The sequence below is a fragment of the Sander lucioperca genome, chromosome 6, assembly GCF_008315115.2.
Source record: "Sander lucioperca isolate FBNREF2018 chromosome 6, SLUC_FBN_1.2, whole genome shotgun sequence".
NCBI classification, from domain to species: domain Eukaryota; kingdom Metazoa; phylum Chordata; class Actinopteri; order Perciformes; family Percidae; genus Sander; species Sander lucioperca.
In genome coordinates this window covers 15296343-15317798 of record NC_050178.1, presented here as the reverse complement: position 1 = coordinate 15317798, position 21456 = coordinate 15296343, and the positions used below count along the sequence as shown (strand labels likewise).

At 42.6% G+C, this 21456-nt stretch overlaps 1 protein-coding gene across 5 annotated transcripts in view; it reads left to right on the top strand.

Annotated features, from left to right (window-relative positions):
• The window catches only part of setd5 (SET domain containing 5), a 66037-nt gene that overhangs the window by 27726 nt on the left and 16855 nt on the right, over window positions 1–21456 (top strand). For 2 of the 5 annotated variants that reach the window (XM_031277330.2, XM_031277332.2), the window contains exons 2-18: window positions 1579–1830; window positions 10965–11067; window positions 11378–11640; window positions 12167–12225; window positions 12324–12511; window positions 12740–12778; window positions 12896–13186; window positions 13331–13479; window positions 13600–13717; window positions 13836–13945; window positions 15785–16028; window positions 16230–16313; window positions 16505–16666; window positions 16751–17125; window positions 17264–17524; window positions 19098–19215; window positions 19435–19679. In XM_031277330.2, the coding sequence (XP_031133190.1) occupies window positions 1760–1830; window positions 10965–11067; window positions 11378–11640; window positions 12167–12225; window positions 12324–12511; window positions 12740–12778; window positions 12896–13186; window positions 13331–13479; window positions 13600–13717; window positions 13836–13945; window positions 15785–16028; window positions 16230–16313; window positions 16505–16666; window positions 16751–17125; window positions 17264–17524; window positions 19098–19215; window positions 19435–19679 (2880 nt within the window). In that variant the 5' untranslated portion in view covers window positions 1579–1759. Of the gene's footprint in view, window positions 1–1578; window positions 1831–10964; window positions 11068–11377; window positions 11641–12166; window positions 12226–12323; window positions 12545–12739; window positions 12779–12895; window positions 13187–13330; window positions 13480–13599; window positions 13718–13835; window positions 13946–15784; window positions 16029–16229; window positions 16314–16504; window positions 16667–16750; window positions 17126–17263; window positions 17525–19097; window positions 19216–19434; window positions 19680–21456 lie in introns of those variants that run through there. The other 3 variants (XM_031277333.2, XM_031277329.2, XM_031277331.2) reach the window with 3 other exon arrangements.

Here is a 21456-nt window from a genome sequence, read left to right as displayed (position 1 = left end):
ATGGCCGATTTTTTAGAAACAAAAAACCTTGCAACAACAGATGGCTCCTCTCTTGAGCATACGTTGTTCTGGTTTATCTCCGGTCTTTCTTCATCCTCTAACTTTCTTCTCTGTTCTTGAATGTGCAGTAGTGACCGGAGCCTCTCCCAGCTTAACAGACTGTTATGCTACCTGGCAACATGCTGTTCGGCGGTGTAGCTACATTTGTAAATGTAAAATTATTAGTGTTAGAAACTGTTTAAGTCACAAATTGTTATGTGGTATGGTGTTTTATCCTTTTAAAGAAAGTTAGTTGTGGGTTATTAATTGTTGCGTTATGAAGTTGCTACCATGAGTGAGAAGGGTACGCAATTAACAGGGGTCCCAGTGCTGCGACGGAGGAAAAAAAAAAAAAAAAAAACTGGATCGGCCCGTGGATCTGTTAATTTCTCCGATCCCCGATCCAGCTATTTTGTCAATATCGGGCCGATATCCGATCTTAATATCGGATCGGTGCACCCCTATTAATTACACCTGTGCTTTTCCTGCTATGACAAGTTTAAATGCCTCTCTGCCATTAAATCTGTTCTTCCTATACTGCAGACTATAAACCAGTCTATAAAAAATATCACTTCACTTCACTTCATATTGTCCATGGCTGGACAATATGTAAGGGATAATGTAGAGAGACCCCTTCAGGCTGATTCAAGACCCCTTCGCTTCGCATCGGGGTCCTGATCTCCCGGTCACAGTTGTATTCGCTATAACAACCGCCTCGCTCTACATTATCCCGCTTAATACATGGATATATATATAAAGAAAGAGAAAATCAGATATCACAATATTCTTGACCAAATACCTCAATGTCAATATTGCGACGATATTGTAGTGTTGACTGGTATTGATGCTTTCACAAAATATTGTATTGTATTATCGCAATATTGACATTGAGGTATTTGGTCAAGAATATTGTGATATCTGATTTTCTCCATATCGCCCAGCCCTTCAGGGCGCCCCATATTTACATATTGGCTCACCGCACCTGGTTAAGCGTGCACCCCATGTACCAAAGCTCAGTCCTTACAGCAGCGGCCTGGGTTCAAGTCCAACCTGTGGCCCTTTAGTGCATGTTGTCCCCACTCTCTTTCCTGGCTACAGCTGTCCTATCAATTAAAGGCATTAAAAAAACAAAAATAATCTTTAAAATAATTATTTTTATAAAATAAATAAATGAGGAAAAAAAATATTCATATTTCTTTCATTTTACATATGAAAAAACTCAAAAACACAATGAGATATATCAATGTTCTTTTGGGTTGCTGACGCTCTGTCATGGTGTAATGGTGGTTTTTGTTTTGTTCTTTTTAGCGATGCTCTGATACTGATATCGGTCCGATACTGAAATAGCTGGATCTGGTATCGGTGACATTAGGGCCGATCTATTCAATTCCATGTTTATAAACATTATTTTCTAGAAATTGTATTTCCTGTTTAAGTTTGACCAATTTGTTGCTGCATTTAAAAGGTTTAAACTGACACATAAAAATCCCAGTCACTTCCACACAGCTGTTTGATTTGATTGATGCTCTCTCTCCTCAGGCCCCCCATGACCGTGAGCCGTGGGCTACGGCTCGGCGGTGCCCCACCTTTGGAGTGGTCTGTTGCTGTAATTGGGACCCTGTGATTCCTCACCTCTCCTCCTCCCCTCCCTCCCCCATCCCATCCTCTCCCTCCCCTTTCCCCTCTTCCCCCCCTCCCACGCGTCGCTGTGCTGGACGTCATGAGCATAGTAATCGCGCTGGGAGTCACCACACCTGAAACGTCTTACTCAGATATGGCTGCTGGATCAGAGTAAGTACTCATTACCTGCTGGTGGGACTCAAATACGTAGCTATGCCCTCATATTAAAGAAAAAATCTGTTAATTTACAACCAGGGTCTTATTTTGGTAAGACAGCAGTTTACCTGCCAAATTATTTGCTGATATCTGTGATGCTGCAACATTACTCAAATAGTCACAGTGTCGGAGGATCACATGACCGACTATCGCAGTGGTTGCTAAGAACTGAGGCTCCGCACCCACCTCCGCATTTTCATTAAAAACCAGGTCTATTCAGGGGCAGCCTCTAGCTCACCCAGTAAGAGCGTTCGCCCCATGTTGGCTGAGTCCTGCAGCGGCGCAGGGTTCAAGTCCGACCTGCTGCCCTTTGCTGCGTGTCATCCCCCGTCTCTCTCCCCCTTTCATGTCTATCCACTTTCAAATAAAGGGAAAAAAGCCCCCAAAAAAATAATCTTTAAAAAACCAGGTCTATTCTTTCTTATTCAACGTCAATCATTTTGTTTAACCACAGTGACTTAGTGGAATGCCTGCCGGCGCAAAAAAGCAGGTAACACTACCGTTTACCCGAGCACAGAAGCCTACCAACATGGCAACGGCTAGCATGGCTACTGATGCTAACGCGGACCTACACATGGAGAACGTTATAATCAAGGTCCTGGAAAAGCAACAAAATATGCTTCAGTCAGCGGTCCGCATTGCAGTGAAGTTAGCAGAAATTGACACCTCGCTGCAACACATCAGGACAGAGCTTGAGAGGGAGGGAGCTACGGTACGGGACCTGGTGCAACGATTGGACAAGACGCAGGGAGACAACAGGCAGATGAGAAATACGGTGAGAGCCTGCATTGATGACCAGAAGAAATTTGAGTTTAAGCTAGCCGAAATGGAGGACAGATCGAGATACAACAATGTGCGCATCATTGGACTGAAAGAGGGCAGCAAAAAAGATGACCCAGTTGGATTCCTGCAAAAACAGTTACCGGTGTGGATCCCCTCCTTAGAGAACAGGGCTACCATCGAAATTGACAGAGCACACAGAATATACGGCAAGGGTACAACGACATGTACGCTGATTTTCAGGTGTTTGAGATACCAGGACCGCCAAGCAATCGTTCAGGGGGCGAGACAAGTACAGCAGACAGAACCGATTCGTGATGCCAACGCAACGCTGCGCTTTAAGCCTAACTACAGTGCTTTCACCGTCCAGCGGCGCCAGGAATTTATAGGAGTACAGTGTAAGTTACATGCGTCTCAAACTTTCTTATTTATTCGGCCACCCTGAGAGTGACCCACGGAGAGAGTACGCTCACATTCACTACAGCCAAGGATGCAGACATGTTCTGTTGGGATCTGGATACCGAGGATGACGTGACACCCACGCGAGGCGCTTCGCGGCTGGACCGGGCGCTGTCATCGGACCCAGAGGACGGCGGGGGGACCTCTTGTCTGGTGCTGGAGCCGGGGCTGGCGTACCCGGCAGCTGTGGGTTACCGGTGTCTGGAATACTGTGCAAGATCGACTCGAGGGTACTGTATGTAAGTTTGGGAGCCAAGCTTTAAAGGAACATTCAATTAGGCTGAAAACATGATATCCGCGGACTGTTCGATTTATAATCTGTTTATTACTCTCACTAGGCTGGTGTGCTTTTTACATAGCCTATTGCAGAGCTGGTTGGAACATAGTAGGTGAGTTTGGGAAACAAGCTGTAAAGGAACATTTAATTAGACTGAAACAACATGATGAACATTCATCTTATAATCTATGTTTACTACTCTTACATGGCTGTTTTTTTTTCTTCACAAAGCCTATTTCAGAACTTAAATAGATGGTTGAGACCTAGTTCTAAGGTTTTTGTAACATTGTTCATGTTTAACATAAGAATGCACTAGACCTGTGTCAATTAACCTATGACTTCAGACAGGAGGGGCAGTTTTGAGTTGGAGTTTTGCGCAAGCAGCGTTCAATACGGCCACGTATCTTACAGAGAGGGAAGGGGGTCTGCGGTCTCAGAGGGTTAGGGGATTTATTTTATTTTTTATGTTTCTACCACACTTTGCTTAGATCTAACAGTTCATCCTTTGCTACAAATTTACCAGCGAATTCCGGTAGGGTACTCGAGACATTGACTTGAGAGACTTGAGACTAGACTAGACTTCATCTAGTGATGACACCAAAACCAAGGGTTGCTGTCACGGAAATGTGCACTCACCATAGACGAAAGTAGTAGACCTATCAGGCAGGATATCTTATATATGTACCACGATAAGGAGTAGGAAGATAGCCTTTGTTTCGGTATATGCACCGTCTACATATGATGAAAGCTTTTTCCCGCGCCTAACCAATTAATTGCTTTCTCTCAATGAATATTCGCTGATTATAGGGGGAGACATGAATGCGGTACTAGATTTAAATCAGGATAAATCGGGGGTCAATCACACGAAAGCCCAAAAACATATATCGGACATGTTTAAAGCAGCTGTGGAATCCCACCATCTTACAGATATATGGAGGATGCACAATCCTACTAGTAAGGATTACACCTTCTTTTCCACACATCACCTCACCCACTCCCGCACTGATTATTTTTTGTGCTCCAATGAGCTTAAGGCAATGTTCCACACGATAGCAATAGAACCAGCAATTCTGTCTGATCACTATGCGCTGATAACCACATTCCATTGTGATATGTTAGGAGAAAGATCTAGAAGGTGGCAATTCAATAACTCCCTTCTCCAGAACACAACTTTTGATGCAGAGTTTAGAGCCAGACTGCCTGAGTTTATATCAATCAGTACGGATTCCGTTTCGGACCCGGTGTACATTTGGCAAGCAACTAAAGGATTTATTAGAGATTTCACATCTTCCTTTGCGGTCAATTTGAAGAGAAAAAGAGAGGCAAGGATTGCGGAATTGGAAGAACGTTGTAAATCTCTGGAGCAGTCTCTAAAGACGTGTTTTTCTAAATCTACACATACTCTTCTAGTCACAAGTCGAGCAGACATGAATGATCTGCTAAGAAGGAGACTTGAGTTCATAATGCACAGAGTGAGACAAAATTACTATTTAAATGGTTGTAAACCAAGCAAATAGCTGGCTCTGAAATTAAAGCAAAGCGAGTCCAGAGCTGCTATCAACAGCACGGACCGAGGTATCTCTAAAGACTTCAGCGCCACTTCTCAATCTTTTTATTCAAAGTTGTATGAGTCCTGCAACTCCCATCCGACACAGTGCCAGGAGTTCCTAAAAGAGCTAAACCTGCCTCTTCTTGACCCAGAGGAGGCAGAAGAACTGGTCACTAACTAACTAATCATTTTACAAACTTTAACCTCGGCCATAGAGATGGGCACTTTTCATCAACAAACCAACACTGCACTAATTTCTGTCATACCCAAAAAGGGCAAAGATCTTACGAAGTGCTCAAACTACAGGCCCATCAGCCTCATTGGGACTGATATTAAGCTCCAAAGTCTTGGCATGCTTTATTGAGAAGCTAGTCCACCCCGACCAATCAGATTTTATACCAAAGCATCGCGCTGCAGACAATGTACACAGATTATTTAATGTAATAAAGAAGCCAAAAACCTCCCAACAACGGCAGCAGTTGTATCAGTGGACCCGGAAAAGGCTTTTGACCGCCTAGAGTGGAACTACTTGTGGCAAGTAATGGAGAGGCTTGGTTTGGGGGTCAACTTCATTGACATGGTACGTACTTTATATGCGAATCCCACAGCCATAGTATCAACCAATGGCTTGCGTTCTCAGCCATTCCCCATCGGACAGGGCTCGCGACAGGGATGCACAGAGCGGGCATGGGAGAGAGCCTCCCATGCTATTTGCAATCTCTCTTGAACCGTTAGCCCAAGCCATAAGCCAAAATAAAATATGTAATGTCCAGATTAAATCCAATAACAGCTCAATATCGTTATTTGCAGATGATATTGTGCTGTACATCTCTGACCTTGAGGACTCTGTTCCAAAACTTCTTAAGATCTTCAATGAATTTGGCTCAATTTTCGGCTATAAAATTAATTGGAATAAATCTAGTCTTCTTCTATTGAACAACAGACAGGTGACATCAGCTATTACTGGTACAATACCAACCCAAAGCAAAATTACATATTTGGGCATCACCATACACGCATCACTACAGCGAGTTGTCCAGGACAACTATGAAACTATATTAAGTAGTGTTCAAAGGGATCTGGCCAATTGGTCTGCCCTGCCAGCATCACTACGGTCCAGGATTGCTGTTGTTAAAATGAACGTAGTTCCTCGTGTGAATTTCTTAAGTACAATGATCCCCTTACCCCCACCAATAAATTTCTGGAAGAAACTTGATACCGTAATCCTGCAGTGTATTTGGCATTTGAATACCCCAATATGGCATAATGCACACTTGATGTTTGGGAACAAACCCTTTGCTTGTAACCAGTGGAGTGACAGAGGTATTTATACTTTAGACCAGCTATTCAATGAGAAAGGTATGTTGAGTTTTGAAGAACTGAGAGCTAGTTTTGAGGTCCCCAGGACATCTTTCTACCTTTTATCTTTGCCTAAGATCATCCCTAAAATGCTATGGAGTGCCATGGGGAAACAGTATTGAGGCACACCCAGTTATTAAATGGTTTGTTGATTTTCCTGTGAGATGATTGGTGTCCATGATATGCTAAATTGATGCAAGTATCTATAGGAGAACTCCCAATAGTAAAGAAATGGGAGCGAGAGCTGAGCCCTGAAGGGAACGCAATTAATTGGGAGACAGTTTGGGATAACATTTTCCACTGTTCCAAGAACCCAAATCACCAGTATATCCACTTCAACATATGCCATAGGACATACTGGACTCCCCAAAAGAGATACGTCTCTAAAGTCACTCCCTATTGGAATAAAACAACATCAATAATATCTGATGTGATAGGATATCAAATTCCTACTGACCCGATTGTTTTGTTACTTAATGACGACTCTAAATTACACATGCTTGGGAGGCAGAGGAAAATTTGGCTAGCCGGCTCAATGCAACCAAGAAAATTATAGCTCAACGCTGGCTCCCCCCTCATTCACTTTGTATAAAACAGTGGTTGGTGTACTTTCTAGAGTAGTAGATAGTCATGCTTGAGCTCTCTACAGCAAGGATTAACAAAGTCAAATCAACGACTATCAACCTATGGAAAAATACAGCAGAACAAATATCAGACCTAATGACCTCAGCGCCACAAGAACTAGAGCAGAGTGATTAGGCAAGGTGTGATTTCTGTTTGTTTGTTGTTTTTGTTTTTTTCTCGAGACCGCAGATGGTGGGGGATGGGAGAGGGTTTTTGGTTCCTGTTCAATTTGTGTTTCTTTGTTCTGTATGTTTAAAGAAAAAAAAGAAAAAATGTATCTTAAAATAAAATTGTCACAGGTGGTCAACAAACTTCCTGTTTAACCTGAGGCCTGTACTACGAATCAAGATCAACATGCCCTGGATTTATTTCAGTTACCCAGCTTCACCTAACCTAACAACCGGGGTCCTGCATAAGCTGTGTCACGATGGTGGTTAACAACTAGTTCAATCAACCCATGGTTTCCCAATCCAGCAACACGCGGTGTTTGCACAGCATGACCAATTGCAAACAGCTACCAGAGCTGCATATTTTACATAAGAAGAGCAAACTATAATTCTACATAAATATGGAGAACACAGATACGGTTTTACAGACAAAAAGCAATACAATTGCTGCTTTCTAAAACGGGAAGGAAAGCTGGCAAAAAAATAGCCGACGCTGTAAATGCGTAAATCACAACGCTTATCAATATCACTTCCCCATCAGTCAGGCACAAGATCTGACCATAATTACACTTGTGCTTTCCATAAACTGTCATTGCTTTAGCCTATTATTTCAGTTGCAACCCTAGCAGTGGTAAGCGATCGTGAGAGCAAATAAAATATAATTCAAACCAATGTGCGCATTGGCAACGCACGGCTCAAGAAGCCGACAAATAGCCTATACGTAATTCCCTCCGCTGAAAAGTCTATATCTTTCATAAAAATACCCATCAGGGAATGTTAACGGGGCTGTTGGTCTCTAAATGTTTTGACTTTCATGAGCGCACTTCTCTCTCTCTCTCCGCGCACCGAGCTCCACCAGATCTCCTAAGAACGGTGATGCTGTTATCAATTGAGTGAGTGAATTGGTGAGTAGGCGGTGCTTTTACACTGGTTGATCTTTAATCCACCGGGACGACTTGCAGAGACAGGTGAAAAGGGAGTTGCAGTAGTCAAGCCGTGATTATATAAAACCCTGAATGATCATGGTTTGGCAATGCTTCTTAATTGAAAGAAACATGTACAAGTCCACGACCCATCTGTTTTACTCCGGGCCGAGGCAGCAGCGGACACCAGGAGATGGCTAAACAGATTGTCCTTCTCCGGGGCTGTTAAAGCTGTGTCTTGCCAAAAAAGTGGAGGGACCGAGCAGCCCCTCTGGCTAACGCTGGCTAACGTTAGTTACCTAACATTCCACCCGGCACTGGGCGACACTAGTGCCGCGTTTTATTTACCTTGGAACTCGGAAGCCGGAGCTGGGAATGACGTCATACCCGAGTTGAATGCGTTCTATTTAAAAGTCAGATTTTCATTGTTTTCATTAGCTCTAGCCCGGTTAGTGATTGTTAGCAATACCAGTTGATAACAACGCATTACGCCGTTTTTTTGTGCATGCAAACAGCGTAACAACATGTCCACAGATAGAAGTTGGACATGCCTGTGTGAACAACTGATTTAGTGACACAAATAAGACAGAAGTGCTTATAACTTTATGTTACTGCAGCTTTTCACAACTGTTGATACAGGGGGCAGCCATGTTGGATTTTGAACTCGGGCTACTGCGAGTGTCGGTACACGATCCGTTCTGCCTGCACGATCCGTTCTGCACATGCGCAAAATGTTCGCGCATGCGCGGTTGTACGAGGATTTACGACACTGTACGATCTGTTCCACGCTTCCGGTCGACAGCCAAGCTAACGTTAGTTTAGCTAACAGCTAATTCGGCTAACCGCTAGCTGACAGCTAGATTCAGTCTAAAATAACGTTAACTCAACTGCTGTTAGCCTCCACAGGCAAGCTAACGTTAGTTTAGCTAACAGCTAATTCGGCTAACTGCTAGCTGAGACAGCATGTAATAACTTTAAAAGACCCTCAAAATAAAACTTGAAAATAAACGTTGACATATATAACAAACACCTAACATATATAACAGCTGTTACGTCAGTTCTACTTTACTTGTGCTCATTTAAAATACAATCACTCAATACTTGTCTTTGTTATTACTGTGAAGTCTTAATTTAGCTGTAGCCTGCTTTTCCCATTACGTTTGAGTTAACGTTATTTTAGACTGAATCTAGCTGTCAGCTAGCGGTTAGCCGAATTATCTGTTAGCTAAACTAACGTTAGCTTCCCGGTGGAGGCTAGCCATAGGCTAGCGTGGAACAGATCGTGCAGGTCGTATGGATACGTAAAACAGTATTATCTTGCGCATGTGCAGAACGGATCGTGCAGGCAGAACGGATCGTGTACCGACAGCGAGGTTGTCCGAGTTCCGAGCTCATAAATCCGAGGTCAGGGGGCGTGTTTACGACTTTGGCCTTGCATAATGAGCCAAACAAAGTTGTCAGTCATGTGGCAAGAGCACTGTGCTTCCCTATGCTGTGACAAGAGTGTGTGAATCAAGAGTGTGTGAATGAACAATTAAGTTGTAACATTTTTACTAATTTAGTAGCCGGTCAAGAAAAAGCTAGTTGTGCGTTGAAAGAGCGCCAACTACTGTACCGGAGGTAGAGTTACTCCCGTCATTCTTCCCATTTTTCCCCGCTCATGTATACGGGGAGAACTGCCATAACCCGGTTATTAACATAATAATATGCTTAATAAAATATGCTTCCTTCCAATATTCTGTCATCCACAAAGTCTGCTGGAGAGACCTGAAGAGAAGGGAAGTGCAGTCCACCAAAGACTAAACTTTACCAGACAGCTATAAAGGAAATGCAGTATGTGATGCTTCAGTCAGGCTGGTTGCACTCAAAACCGTCTAAACTTAAGCAATGTAACACTGACTCCTGTACAGGGCTGGACTATAAATAAAAATACCACTACTGGCATTTTGTTTACCCCATCAAAGTCACTTCAAAGTGAAACATTTTAGTGATTGCAGTAAATTCACTGCATACTGCAACTGTTCTAACCAATCAAAATGGAGAGCACAACATCCTCACTTTTATTTTTAATTTATTAACCAGAATGTGCCTGTCTGTTAATCTCTTAATTTGAAACTATCACTACATGTTATGTGATATTTAATAGTCTGGGTGCAGTGTGTAACTGGCCTGCGCAATTATTTCTTATGTATTCAAAATGTAGTTTAAAAACAAATAGTTGTTAATAATGCTAATAAAGGTTTCGGGAGCCTAGTTATCACCTCTGATTCTTCTGTTATTGTAACCACTGACCATTGATTCTGTATCGCCCAGCCCTCCTCCTGTGTAAGGTAGACTTGTATTACATCTCCATATCAGTCCTTGCTGTGTTAAGTAGTGTCTGAGGAAATGTCCACAGACAGCTTAAGTAAGAACTGTTGCCACATCTCTGTAGGTCAGCCTGCTTACGTGACTGCGGTTATGTGGAATGCAGCTGGTCTCTCCCATTCACCTGTTCACAGCCCCTTTTTGGAAACAGCCCCTTTTTGAAAACTCCAAAATTCAGGAGGATTGATTCACATAAGAAAATGCACCGTCTGCTTAGATATACAAAATCCCAGGATTTAAATGTAACGTTTTGTCATTTTGATTCTTTTGCCATTTAATTGCCCTAGAATTGGAGGACAAGGGGGGAATGCAAGGTAATGTACTGTCTGGTCAGACCTCAGCTAAAGGGCAAAAGGAGTTGTATACCATAATGGCTCTCACATTCTATTTTCCTAAATTGCTGTTCTTCAAGGCTTGGGAGCCAGTTCAAGGTTGTGGTGCCATCTAGTGACAGATTAAAGTCTTTAGTTTAAAACGTTTTTGTTTTTTTACAAAGCCCTGGAAAATCATAGTGGAAAATATCTACTGTTTTATGCATATCATTTCTGTTCTATTGTCATTCCTTGGATTTTGTTATTTTCCAGCCCTGAGTCAGTTGAAGCAAGCCCTGCCGTGAATGAAAAAAACTACAACAACCACAGCTGTGGGAGTGCACAGAGTCATGGGTATCGGGGACTACCATATGCTGTGAGTTCCAAGCATCAATTCTAATCATAGCATGTCTTATTATATGAAATTAGTATTGCTCTCTTTTACTCAAAGATAAGTTGGCTACAACTTCAAACATTTTTAGAAGCTAAAATAACTCACTACAGTAACACTATAGATAGGCAGTTTAAAAAAAGACATGGATTTCTATTCTGTTATAAGTTCTTTGTTACCACAAACTACTTCCATTATTAACAGCTGTACTGTTTCACATACCTGTTGTTTTGCCCTCATTTTCATTCGTCTCCATTTTCCATTTCCCTTTTGCCTGAACACTCGTTGTTTGAAGATGCAACAGTCTTCCGTTGTGTGTTGTCAGGATCACAACTATGGCGCGCCCCCTCCCCCCACCCCACCCGCCTCCCCACTCTCCCAAACCATCATTCCCCGTATGGATCTCAACGGCGTGGTACGTGGCTCCCGCTATCATGAAACTACTGAGGACAACTCAGCCGACAGCGACAGCTCATCAGAGGAAGACGGGGCTGTGGCCAGCTGGTGTCACTGCAGCCTGACTTCGGATGACCTGCTCATCAAATGTGACAACTGCAGGTGAGAGATGGAAAACCTGCCCAGTCTGGATCCTTAAGCATAAGTTCCAGCTGCTGCATCAAGGTGCAAGTGTGAAATGACTAGACCTTCCAAACAGTCTTGCAAATTTATGAGAAAGGAAACAAGGAACTTGATTTTTTTTTAATAGTGTCAAACTCTAAATTCTACAATATATCGCAATATCATTTGTCATGTCCTTGTCAAATGCAGCATAGAGTACTAATGTCACTAACCTCTTTCCATTTGTCAGCTATATAATCCGAATAAAATATCTTGTTTGTTTCTAAACCTCAAATTTAGGCGTGATCGCTCCTCAAACTTAAACAGCCATCTCAAAAATGTTTGGCAAGCAGAATCTCTTGCCATTTTCAAACATCTGCGCAATTGTTGATTCATGTGCTTGGCCTTTTAGTCTGTTCAGCAATTTCATTGCTACGATCTTGTAACAATGGTTTGACTTCATGTTTTGCTTTTTTATGGCCCATTTATCTCGTGCTGATGTGTTTTATTGCCTATTTTGTTGCTGGGGACTCAACAGGAGGAAAGGAGCAGAAGGCCAACACAGAAAATCAGAAAATGTCTCAGGTACATTGTCTCATGTCTTTTTTGGTTATTTAATTTCCCTATAGGAGTTTGTAAAGTTCTCTGATGATTATACCTGTGTTTTGTTTTTTCGTTTGTAGCTGGAGAGAGCAGTGCCACTGAGAGTGGTGACGAAGAGGTCGAGCCCTCCACCATCTCTTACACTGCCACCCAGCATACGCCCACCAGCATCAAACTCACTGTCAACCGGGTCAAAAGGAGCAAATCCAAAAAGAGAAAGAAGAGCACAGAGAAGGCCCGTGGAACGCCAAAGGGCAAGAAGGTCAAGGTATGCAAACTCTTGCAAGCAGAGTGTACTAAAATGATTATAGCAAAGAATCCATTGGCAGATAGAAGCAAATGATAAATGCTAAATCAAAGCCCAATATGCAGCTGTTATTTTTTGTTAAATACCTTGCCCCATTGAAAATACCTCTCATTTGTTTTTGATTGTAGAACAGCTGCTGTATTCTACATGTATGCATGTATTGATATGTGTTCATTTTCCTTCTTTCAGGCTTTCAGAGAGGGTTCTAGGAAGTCTATGAGGATGAAGGTAAGATTGGAGGTGTATGTTAAGATATGCTTTACTCAGTGCTATCAGCCGCAATGCTTCTATTTTCTGTAACAAATAACTTCTGTCATAACCTGCGTCATCTTGTCTTCTGTCTAGAACTCAACAACAGAAGTTAGCGTGTTGGATGAGAACACATCAGAGGGATGGGAGAGCAGGATCCGCCAGTGGACGGACCAGTATGAGGAGGCTCTGGCCAACCAGTACAGCGCTGATGTCCAGACCCTCCTCCAGGTCCACCGCACTGCCAGCACCACTGTCTCAAAGGCAGAGGGCGACACTGCAACACCCCCTTCTACTACACAGATCCACGCCTCAGGTGATGCCATGGACACCATCAACCGCACTGAGCTGACCTGTAACAACACAGTGCTCGGCTCACAGATGCAGGTCAGCCCAAGTCCTGAACCAAACAACAATTGCACTTTAAGAGCAAGTTAGCTTTTAAAAAAAACAGTCACAATTGTGTAATCTTGCCTTGTGTAATATTTTCCTGTTTTTGCAAATAAGTGGTTTGTGATTTGCTGTTTGTAGCTACAGTTGGGGCGGGTTACACGGGTGCAGAAACACAGGAAGATCCTCCGTGCAGCCAAGAACCTGGAACCAGACACACTCATCATTGAATATCGGGGAAAGGTCATGCTCAAACAACAGTTTGAAGTAAATGGCCATTTCTTCAAAAAGTAAGACATTATGGTGTTTGTGTTATTGGGCTACTATGCTTTATACATTCAGGGGATCAAAAAGCATTCACAAAGATTCTAGAGTTGTCTCACCTGTTTGATGTCATTGTATCTTCCCAGACCCTACCCATTTGTGCTGTTCTACTCAAAGTTTAATGATGTAGAAATGTGTGTTGATGCAAGGACCTTTGGAAACGACGCTCGCTTCATCAGGAGGTCCTGTACACCCAATGCTGAGGTCAGCCACCAAGTTTTTTTTTAAATTTCAATGCCTGCCACTTATGTTTCCCTTCTGTGTAGCTTTGAGTTTTGTTGCTGTCTTCAAAGATAACTCATTAATCTGTTTCCTTTACCAGGTAAGGCATATGATTGCTGAGGGCATGATCCATCTGTGTATCTACGCCATCAGTCAAATCACAAAGGACGCTGAGGTCACCATTGGATTTGACTATGAGTTCAATAGCTGGTCAGTACTGCTCCTCAACCCATATCCATATTTCCACCTGCCTTTGAACCATTCACTAGAAAGCATCAATCCACAAAAAGCAACACAGGTCAATTTCAATCAGCTGATTAACTTCCTCCATGGTGGATGTTGTTGCTGCTGCTGCGGCCATTAGTTTCAACGGTTTTCATGCATGGGCTTAGCAGCACGGGCAGAGTAGGCTTCATGCAGGTGAAGTGTGTGTGTGTGTGTGTGTGTGTGTGTGTGTGTGTGTGTGTGTGTGTGTGTGTGTGTGTGTGTGTGTGTGTGTGTCTCTCTCTCTGGCCCTCTCTCTCTCTGGCCCTCTCTAAATAAATGTGTGAAACAAGTAGGCCTGTGTTTTTAGAAAAAAAAATTAAATTGCCCGGTTTGAGTGAAAGAAAAACTACTCAAATAACAAAGGAGTAGGCTTAAACAGAAAGGATAAATCATGTTTAAAATTGAACCATCTGAAAGTAGTGCAAGGAAAACAATGGCAATAGGACATAAGTTTCACTTTCAGTTTCTCGTGGGGATATTAACATCGGGCCACCTAGATCTAGCCTGGCTTTGCCCTCCTACGTACTTCCGCTCAATTTTCATTTTCCTTCAGTACTCCGTCTGGGTTTGCGGTATATTCTTGCGTTTTCTCCGGCCAAATATTTGGCGGTTCTATCAACGAACAGAGGGAGTGGCTGAGAACAATGATGTTGAGGATGTGCGCTAGAAAGATGCGAGGGAAGCCATTCGGTCCGTTGTGGCAACGCTGCCGAATATCCAGAAGTTAAAGCCAGAGCAAGAACAATATTTGCTGAGTTGTGTTGATGGCCATGATGTTGTGGCCCTCCTCCCCACGGGGTTCGGGAAAAGTTAGATTTTCCAGCTGGCTCTGTTAGTGGTGAAGGAGTTGGCTAAGCCTAACGCTAGCGATGCTAATGCTAAATATAAGCCAATAGTAGTTGTTGTTGGTCTCCCCTCTTGTTGCACATGCGCATGACATACGTCACGACCAAACGTTAGCAATTGGTTATGGCAGATCCAATAGTTTTTAAACTTCAACAGAGTACCCACCTTCAAGGAAGTTAACACTTGTCAATAGAGAGTGGCCAGACTCTCTGTACAAATGAAATGTACGAGAGTCTGGTAGCTTCACCAAAGTAACAATGATTACATAATAACACGTTAGATAAGTAATGAGAAATCCAGAACAATAAATTGTTGAAAATAGCTTGATTACATTGAAAAGTAGTCCTCATGATTTGTCTCAAATGTATCTTAACCATGTCATATGATATGCTACTTTAGTACACAATAAAACAAATATTACTGGGACCACTTGATCCCACACTAGGGGAATTCCCTTGTTACAGCAGCTCAAATGCAAACACAACAGATAACACAAATAAAGATTAAATAGAAGTAGAATATAAAAGAAATATCTTAAAAAAAAAAATATATATATATATATATAAAATAGAAATAGAAAAATAAGAATAAGAGTTATAATAGTACAAAATGGTATTGAAAATGTACATTAGACACCTCTTTTTATATACAGATATACAGTACACGAATAAGGTGCAGATGAATAAGAAATGTTATTGCAGAGGTGACAGAGATTAACATTTAATATCTATATTCACATAATAGACAGCACCACTGACTATCACTGTAACAATTTGGCCACAATTAAGCACATTGACAATATAAGGCCTAGTCCTATACTAGATTTTGACCTAGTCTTGTTAGCTTGTTGCTGCTACAGAATGTGTTTTGTGTCTTTGTGTTCAATCCTCCGGCTTTTTCTTCAATGTGATCTTCTCTCTCTTAACAAACCACCAGTAATTACAAAGTGGACTGTGCCTGCCATAAGGGAAACCAGAACTGCCCGGTGCAGAAGCACAACCTGAGGCCCATGGAGAGCTTCCCCATTACCACCTCACTGCCACCTTCCTCCCCTCTGGTTGGTGCCGAGACCCGACGGAGAAAAGCCAGAAGGAGAGAGCTGGAGAGCTATGTTGCCGATGACAGCAACCAGATCCTGGACCAGGAGGCCAAAGAAATGCAGGGGAACAGTGACTTAGAGGTGTGTGTGTCATTTGCTCCAATCAGTCCAATGATGGCTTAGATTAAAGTCCATCAAATATTAATGTTACCACAAAGGGAAAAACAGTGTTCTAAAAATTGGCCTTGAAGTTTTTGAAAATGCCTATATTAGCCAAACATTGCTTCTATTTCCAGCTGTGTAGGATGTTTTCCCTCATGTGCTGTCTTTCTGTGTAATTAGGAGAGACTGCTGGATGAGTTGAAGGTGGAAGATGGAGAGGAAGGAGAGGTGGATGAAAATGGGGTCGCCATCTATAGTAAAAGAGTATGGCATTTTAACTATTTTCCGATACAGTTGTTGTACTAATCTAGCATACTTTTGCCAGATATTTTTGTTCTCTGTAGAAATAGATTTCAATTCCAGCAATACATCAGTAATTCAAAAGACAAAATGTTTCATAATTCTCTGACCCTGCCTGTGTAACTCCCCTCTTGTGTCTGTGCTTATTCATGAAGACACATAATAGCCTGGAAAGGAGGCGAAAGAGAGTGGGAGGAGCAGAGGTGAAGGAGGAGGGTGTGGAAAGTGAGTTCGGGGCAGGAAACCCTGCTGGTAACAATCCAATACCCCATAACACTGGAGTGGGGATCAGCACACGACGCACCACCTATGTCATGGTCAGTAAGAGAAAACGGGTTGTTTCATCTGTATATGTTCATCTTTTAGTTTTTGATTTATTCTATTTATACATTCTCTTTCAGGAAGTGCCATCTATTGAAGAAAAGATCTTATTACCCAATCTGCCTGCCCCAGTTGCTCCCCCTAAACCTGCTAGACCTACCAAGCCTCGACCCAAAAGTCGGATCTCTCGCTACCGGTCAAGTTCATCCCAGCGTGCCCGGCGTCAGCGCCAAGCCCTTGCCCAGCAAGCAGCAGCAGCTGCTGCTGCAGCCATGGCAGCAGCACCATCATCAGCTGATCAGGGTGCTTCTCTGGACGAGGAGGGACCTCAGGGCCCATATGGTGCTGAACATGGCCATGGAGAGAGAGGTCTGGGGGGTCATCTCCTAGATGGAGATGGCCAGGGTTTAAACTGCATAAATAGAGGCAACTTGCGCTACCCCAAGACTAAGAAGGTTAGAGGACATTAGACTTTGTAGAAATTATTTGTGGGATTTTGGTTGTGCTATGGTCGAGTCAAGCTTTCTTAATCATATTAATTATTTTGTAAATTCCTAGCAAATGCAGAGTTAATCATTAATGTTTTGTCTCAGTACCTGGTGACAGAGTGGTTGAATGACAAGGTCCCTGGAGGGGAGAAGGTCCACCAAGAGGTGCCTGTTGAGCGCCCACTACGGATAACCACTGACCCCACGGTGCTGGCCACCACCCTCAACATGCTGCCAGGCCTCTCCCACTCATCCCTCATCTGCACCACACCCAGACACTACGTCCGCTTTGGCTCCCCTTTCAACCCCGAGAGACGCCGGCCCCGCCCGCTCCAAATAGACGGGACTTATGGCTGCTACAAGAAGGTGAGAGATGCAGCAAGGTATTATAGAGAGACAGAGTATATGAATATAAAATATATAATGATGTTGTCTTCCTTAGCGAATTCAAATGAAGTGCTAGTGTTACAAGCCTGTCTGCAGGTCCTCAAACAATTAATCAAATGCTGAAAGCTTAAAATGGATGAAATGCAGTTAAATATAAAGAATTTACTCTTGAATGTGTTAAGTGTTAAGTTTTGAAATGTTGCACAGTATGCTGTTCTTTTTGGTGAAAAGGCGACCAACAAGTCTTGGTTTTACCGTCATTGTACCTTAAATTGGTCAAAAAAAGTATTCTACTTGTCTATAAAGAATGGGTGTGAATCTTCACTGATCTCCCGATTCAATTACGATTATCATGTCTTCGATTCGATACACTGGTATCGGTATCGGGAAGTACTAGAGTTTATGCACCGATCCGATACCATGTAATAAAGCCCTAAAGAAAATTTACGTTAAAGTAGTTATTTATGTTCTTTTTCCGTTATAACTGACTGTCAAATTGGATAAAAAAAGAAAGTTCTGTGGCATTCATTATTTGTGTTTGTTCATATTTCACAAAGAGTTTAACCTGAGCCAGACTGACAAAAAAGATAGAAATCATATCACATCCATACAGGGATAGTAGTTGTTAAAACATAATAAAATATATCACACTGGTATCGGATCAGTACTCGGTATCAGCCGATGCGCAAGTTCAGGTATCAGAATCGGTATTGGGAAGCAAAAAATGGTATCGGACCATCTCTACCACTTACATCACTCCAGCTACACAAAATTATTCCTCCTTACAGCAGTTTCAATGTAAAACTTACTCAAACCCTATTAAACCACTGTGTTACGACACACACAACTCTCCGCCGTTAACTCCAACTTTAGCTTTTTGTTCTAAACCACTGCCGTTAGACATGAAAAGTGCCATAGTGTACATCTCTCCAGCTTCGTTACTGTACTTAGCTCTTCTCCAAGCTAACTATTCTAATGTCTCTCGATGTTTCTCAGTGTTTTCTTTCCTCTTCTTGATTTGTGATCCTCTCCACTCTCCTCCTCGTGTCTCCGCTCAGCCGTTTTGTGTGTGTGTCTGTCTGTCTGTGTGCATGTCTGCTTGCCTGTCTCTGTCTGTCTGTCTGTCTGTCTGTCTGTCTGTCTGTCTGTCTGTCTGTCTGTCTGTCTGTCTGTCTGTGTGGAACGGGTTAGGCTACTGAGAATGTTATTTTTCATTTGAATGTTTATGGCGCGGCCAGAAAATTAACGAGTGTCATCATTGCGTTATAATAGATTATGGTCGGCCACTGCATCGATGCAGCATTGTCCACGTCCGCATCCCGATACATCAATTATTTGATTAATTTCAACACCTCTACTATAAAGACACAGTTGTGAATACATGCAACTTACAACCTTGTAATATGTTATATTCTATAATACAAACATTTCATCTTTTATAAATCTTAAGACTTTCTGAGGTATTGGGTCAAGTTTAATTACGTTTTTTCAATGTCCTCTAAATGTTTCAGTTTTAGTTTTTTAACCCAACATTACTGTTGTTTTGATGCAGAGATGGATAAAGCAGGCGGAGGATGAAAGCTGTTCAGCCAGTGTGGAGGATGGCACAGAGTCCACCTCTTCCCAGCAAAGTACCAGTAGCAGATCCACCCCCAACCCCCTGTCCAACGGTACGTACATCCCCACTTTCATCTGGAAAACTCATTTACTGCTGTATTTTCGCCAAAGATCAGAACCAAGCAACTGGGTGATATTTTTACTGAAAGTACAACTAAGTAAAGGGTGCAGTCCAGATAAAAATATGTTGTTACTGTTGTGTCTTGTCATCTTCTCCATACTAGAAGTGTATTGTTTCCTGTTTTTCCAGCTCACTTGTATCATTTCCACAGTTTTTAAAATCACAGAACTCAACGCACCATTTAAGAAGCGCCGCTCCAAGTATATGTTAGAGACGATAACAGCACCCTCGGACCACCTGCTTCACCCGCTGTCACCAATCACACCACCTCTCCCAGAGGACTCCCTCCATCCGCCGTTCCACGCCCCAAGCAGTTCCCTGCTGCCCAACGGCCTGGCCTACTCACCCATGCCCTCACTGCCTGCCAGCCGTTGCAACACACCGCTGCAATTTGAAGTAAGGGCACAACCACATAAACACCTAATGCCCACCATACACTAGAAGACTTTGAACAGACTTTGAAAAGACTACAGTCTGACACCATCCCACATCTAAAGACAATCATCTCACATCTAATGTTATAGACTGTCATAATATGTAAAAATTGGGGATCTTGCAGGGTCACACATTGCAAGACTACAACTAGCTTTGTTTAGAAAAATGTAACCTAGCTAGCTAGCTAGCTAGCTAGCGTTAGCTAGTAACTTAAGGGAAAGTTCGCCAATTTTCTGTTCTGCCGTACATGCAGATGAATGACGGCAGTACCCGGAGGTCCAGGTTTTTCTGCCGGTAAAACTCCTGTTGAACGAGGCGCTTCAGAAGGGTTGAAAACCGGCAACTTTTTCTCTTTGGCGTTTAGCTTACATACCTGCAAACGAGTCGCTTTTCGGCGAAATTCGCCGTTTTGAATGGGAAAATGTCATCCAAGTGAATCGTGTAGAGCCCAAGAGTTTTTATTTGGTTTTAAAAACCTACTGCGATCTTCTTCACAATAAAACATCTTTGGTGATACGTCACGCGAGTCATTTGGCCAATCACAATCAAGATAATGGCACCAAACAAGGAAGGCAGCAAACGGTTAGAACCGTTTGCTGCCTTCCTTGTTTGGTGCTGGAGGGAGCGCACCCATTGGTTGTTGACAATATTAACATGATTTAACTTCACTACTAACAAAACTATCATAATAATATATAATAATATCAAACACGTTTGATTATGTCGGAACGTGAAGACGGGAAAAAGAAGACTCAGTTTTATGAGTCACTCTGAGTTTTATGACCACCTTACACCAAACAATTGAGACGACTCGAGCGTGGCCCAACTCTAGCAAGACTCTCATGATTTTATTCCGAAATTTGTCAAATTAAATTTATTTAAAGCAGCCATATTATGCTCATTTTCAGGTTCATAATTGTATTTTAAGGTTGTACCAGAATAGGTTTACATGGTTTAATTTTCAAAAAACACCATATTTGTGTTGTACTGCAGTGCTCTCTCTCACTGCTGCAGATCCTCTTTTCACCTGGTCTCTGTTTTAGCTACAGAGTGAGACCTCTTTTCTTCTTCTTCTTCGGTACTATCTTTGATTGCACTGCACATGCCCAGTAGCTCAGATGTAGATCATGTCAGCTAGCTAGCTCCATAGACAGTAAAAGAAAGGCTGTTTCTACAACTTTGGTCAGTTACAAGGCAGGATTAGCTGGGAGACTTCTAAATGAGGGCGCATGTAAGTAGTTCTTTTATAGATTATGGTGAACTTGTGTGTGTTGTAGCAGTGCTTTGCTATTGAGAACGAGGTAGCATGCTAGCGTTAGCATGCTAGCGTTAGCCATAGCGTTAGCATGCTAACGCTACGAGCTAAAGGTTGCGGTTAGCCTGCTCGTTTCGGCTTGTGACGTCACAAGCCGTGCCGATTTTGAACAGCTCACCCAGAGACTGAAGGCAGGACACATTCAGAAACTGTATCTCACTCTAAACAGCATGGGTGGATTTTTTTCAAAGTTTGTATGTGTGTGGAAGCACCAGAGACAAAACATAACACCCCAAATCCCAGAAAAAGTGATTTTTTCATAATATGGGCACTTTAAAAAATTAAATAAAAGTTGTTTGGTGTAAGGTCGGCATTAGCCGCTTTTCAACGGCAGGAACTTTCACATGAAACCTTCTAAAGGACCGCAGGGACCAGGGTCCAAATTAAGTTCTGGGGACGTTTTACGGGGCCTTTTTACCCCCA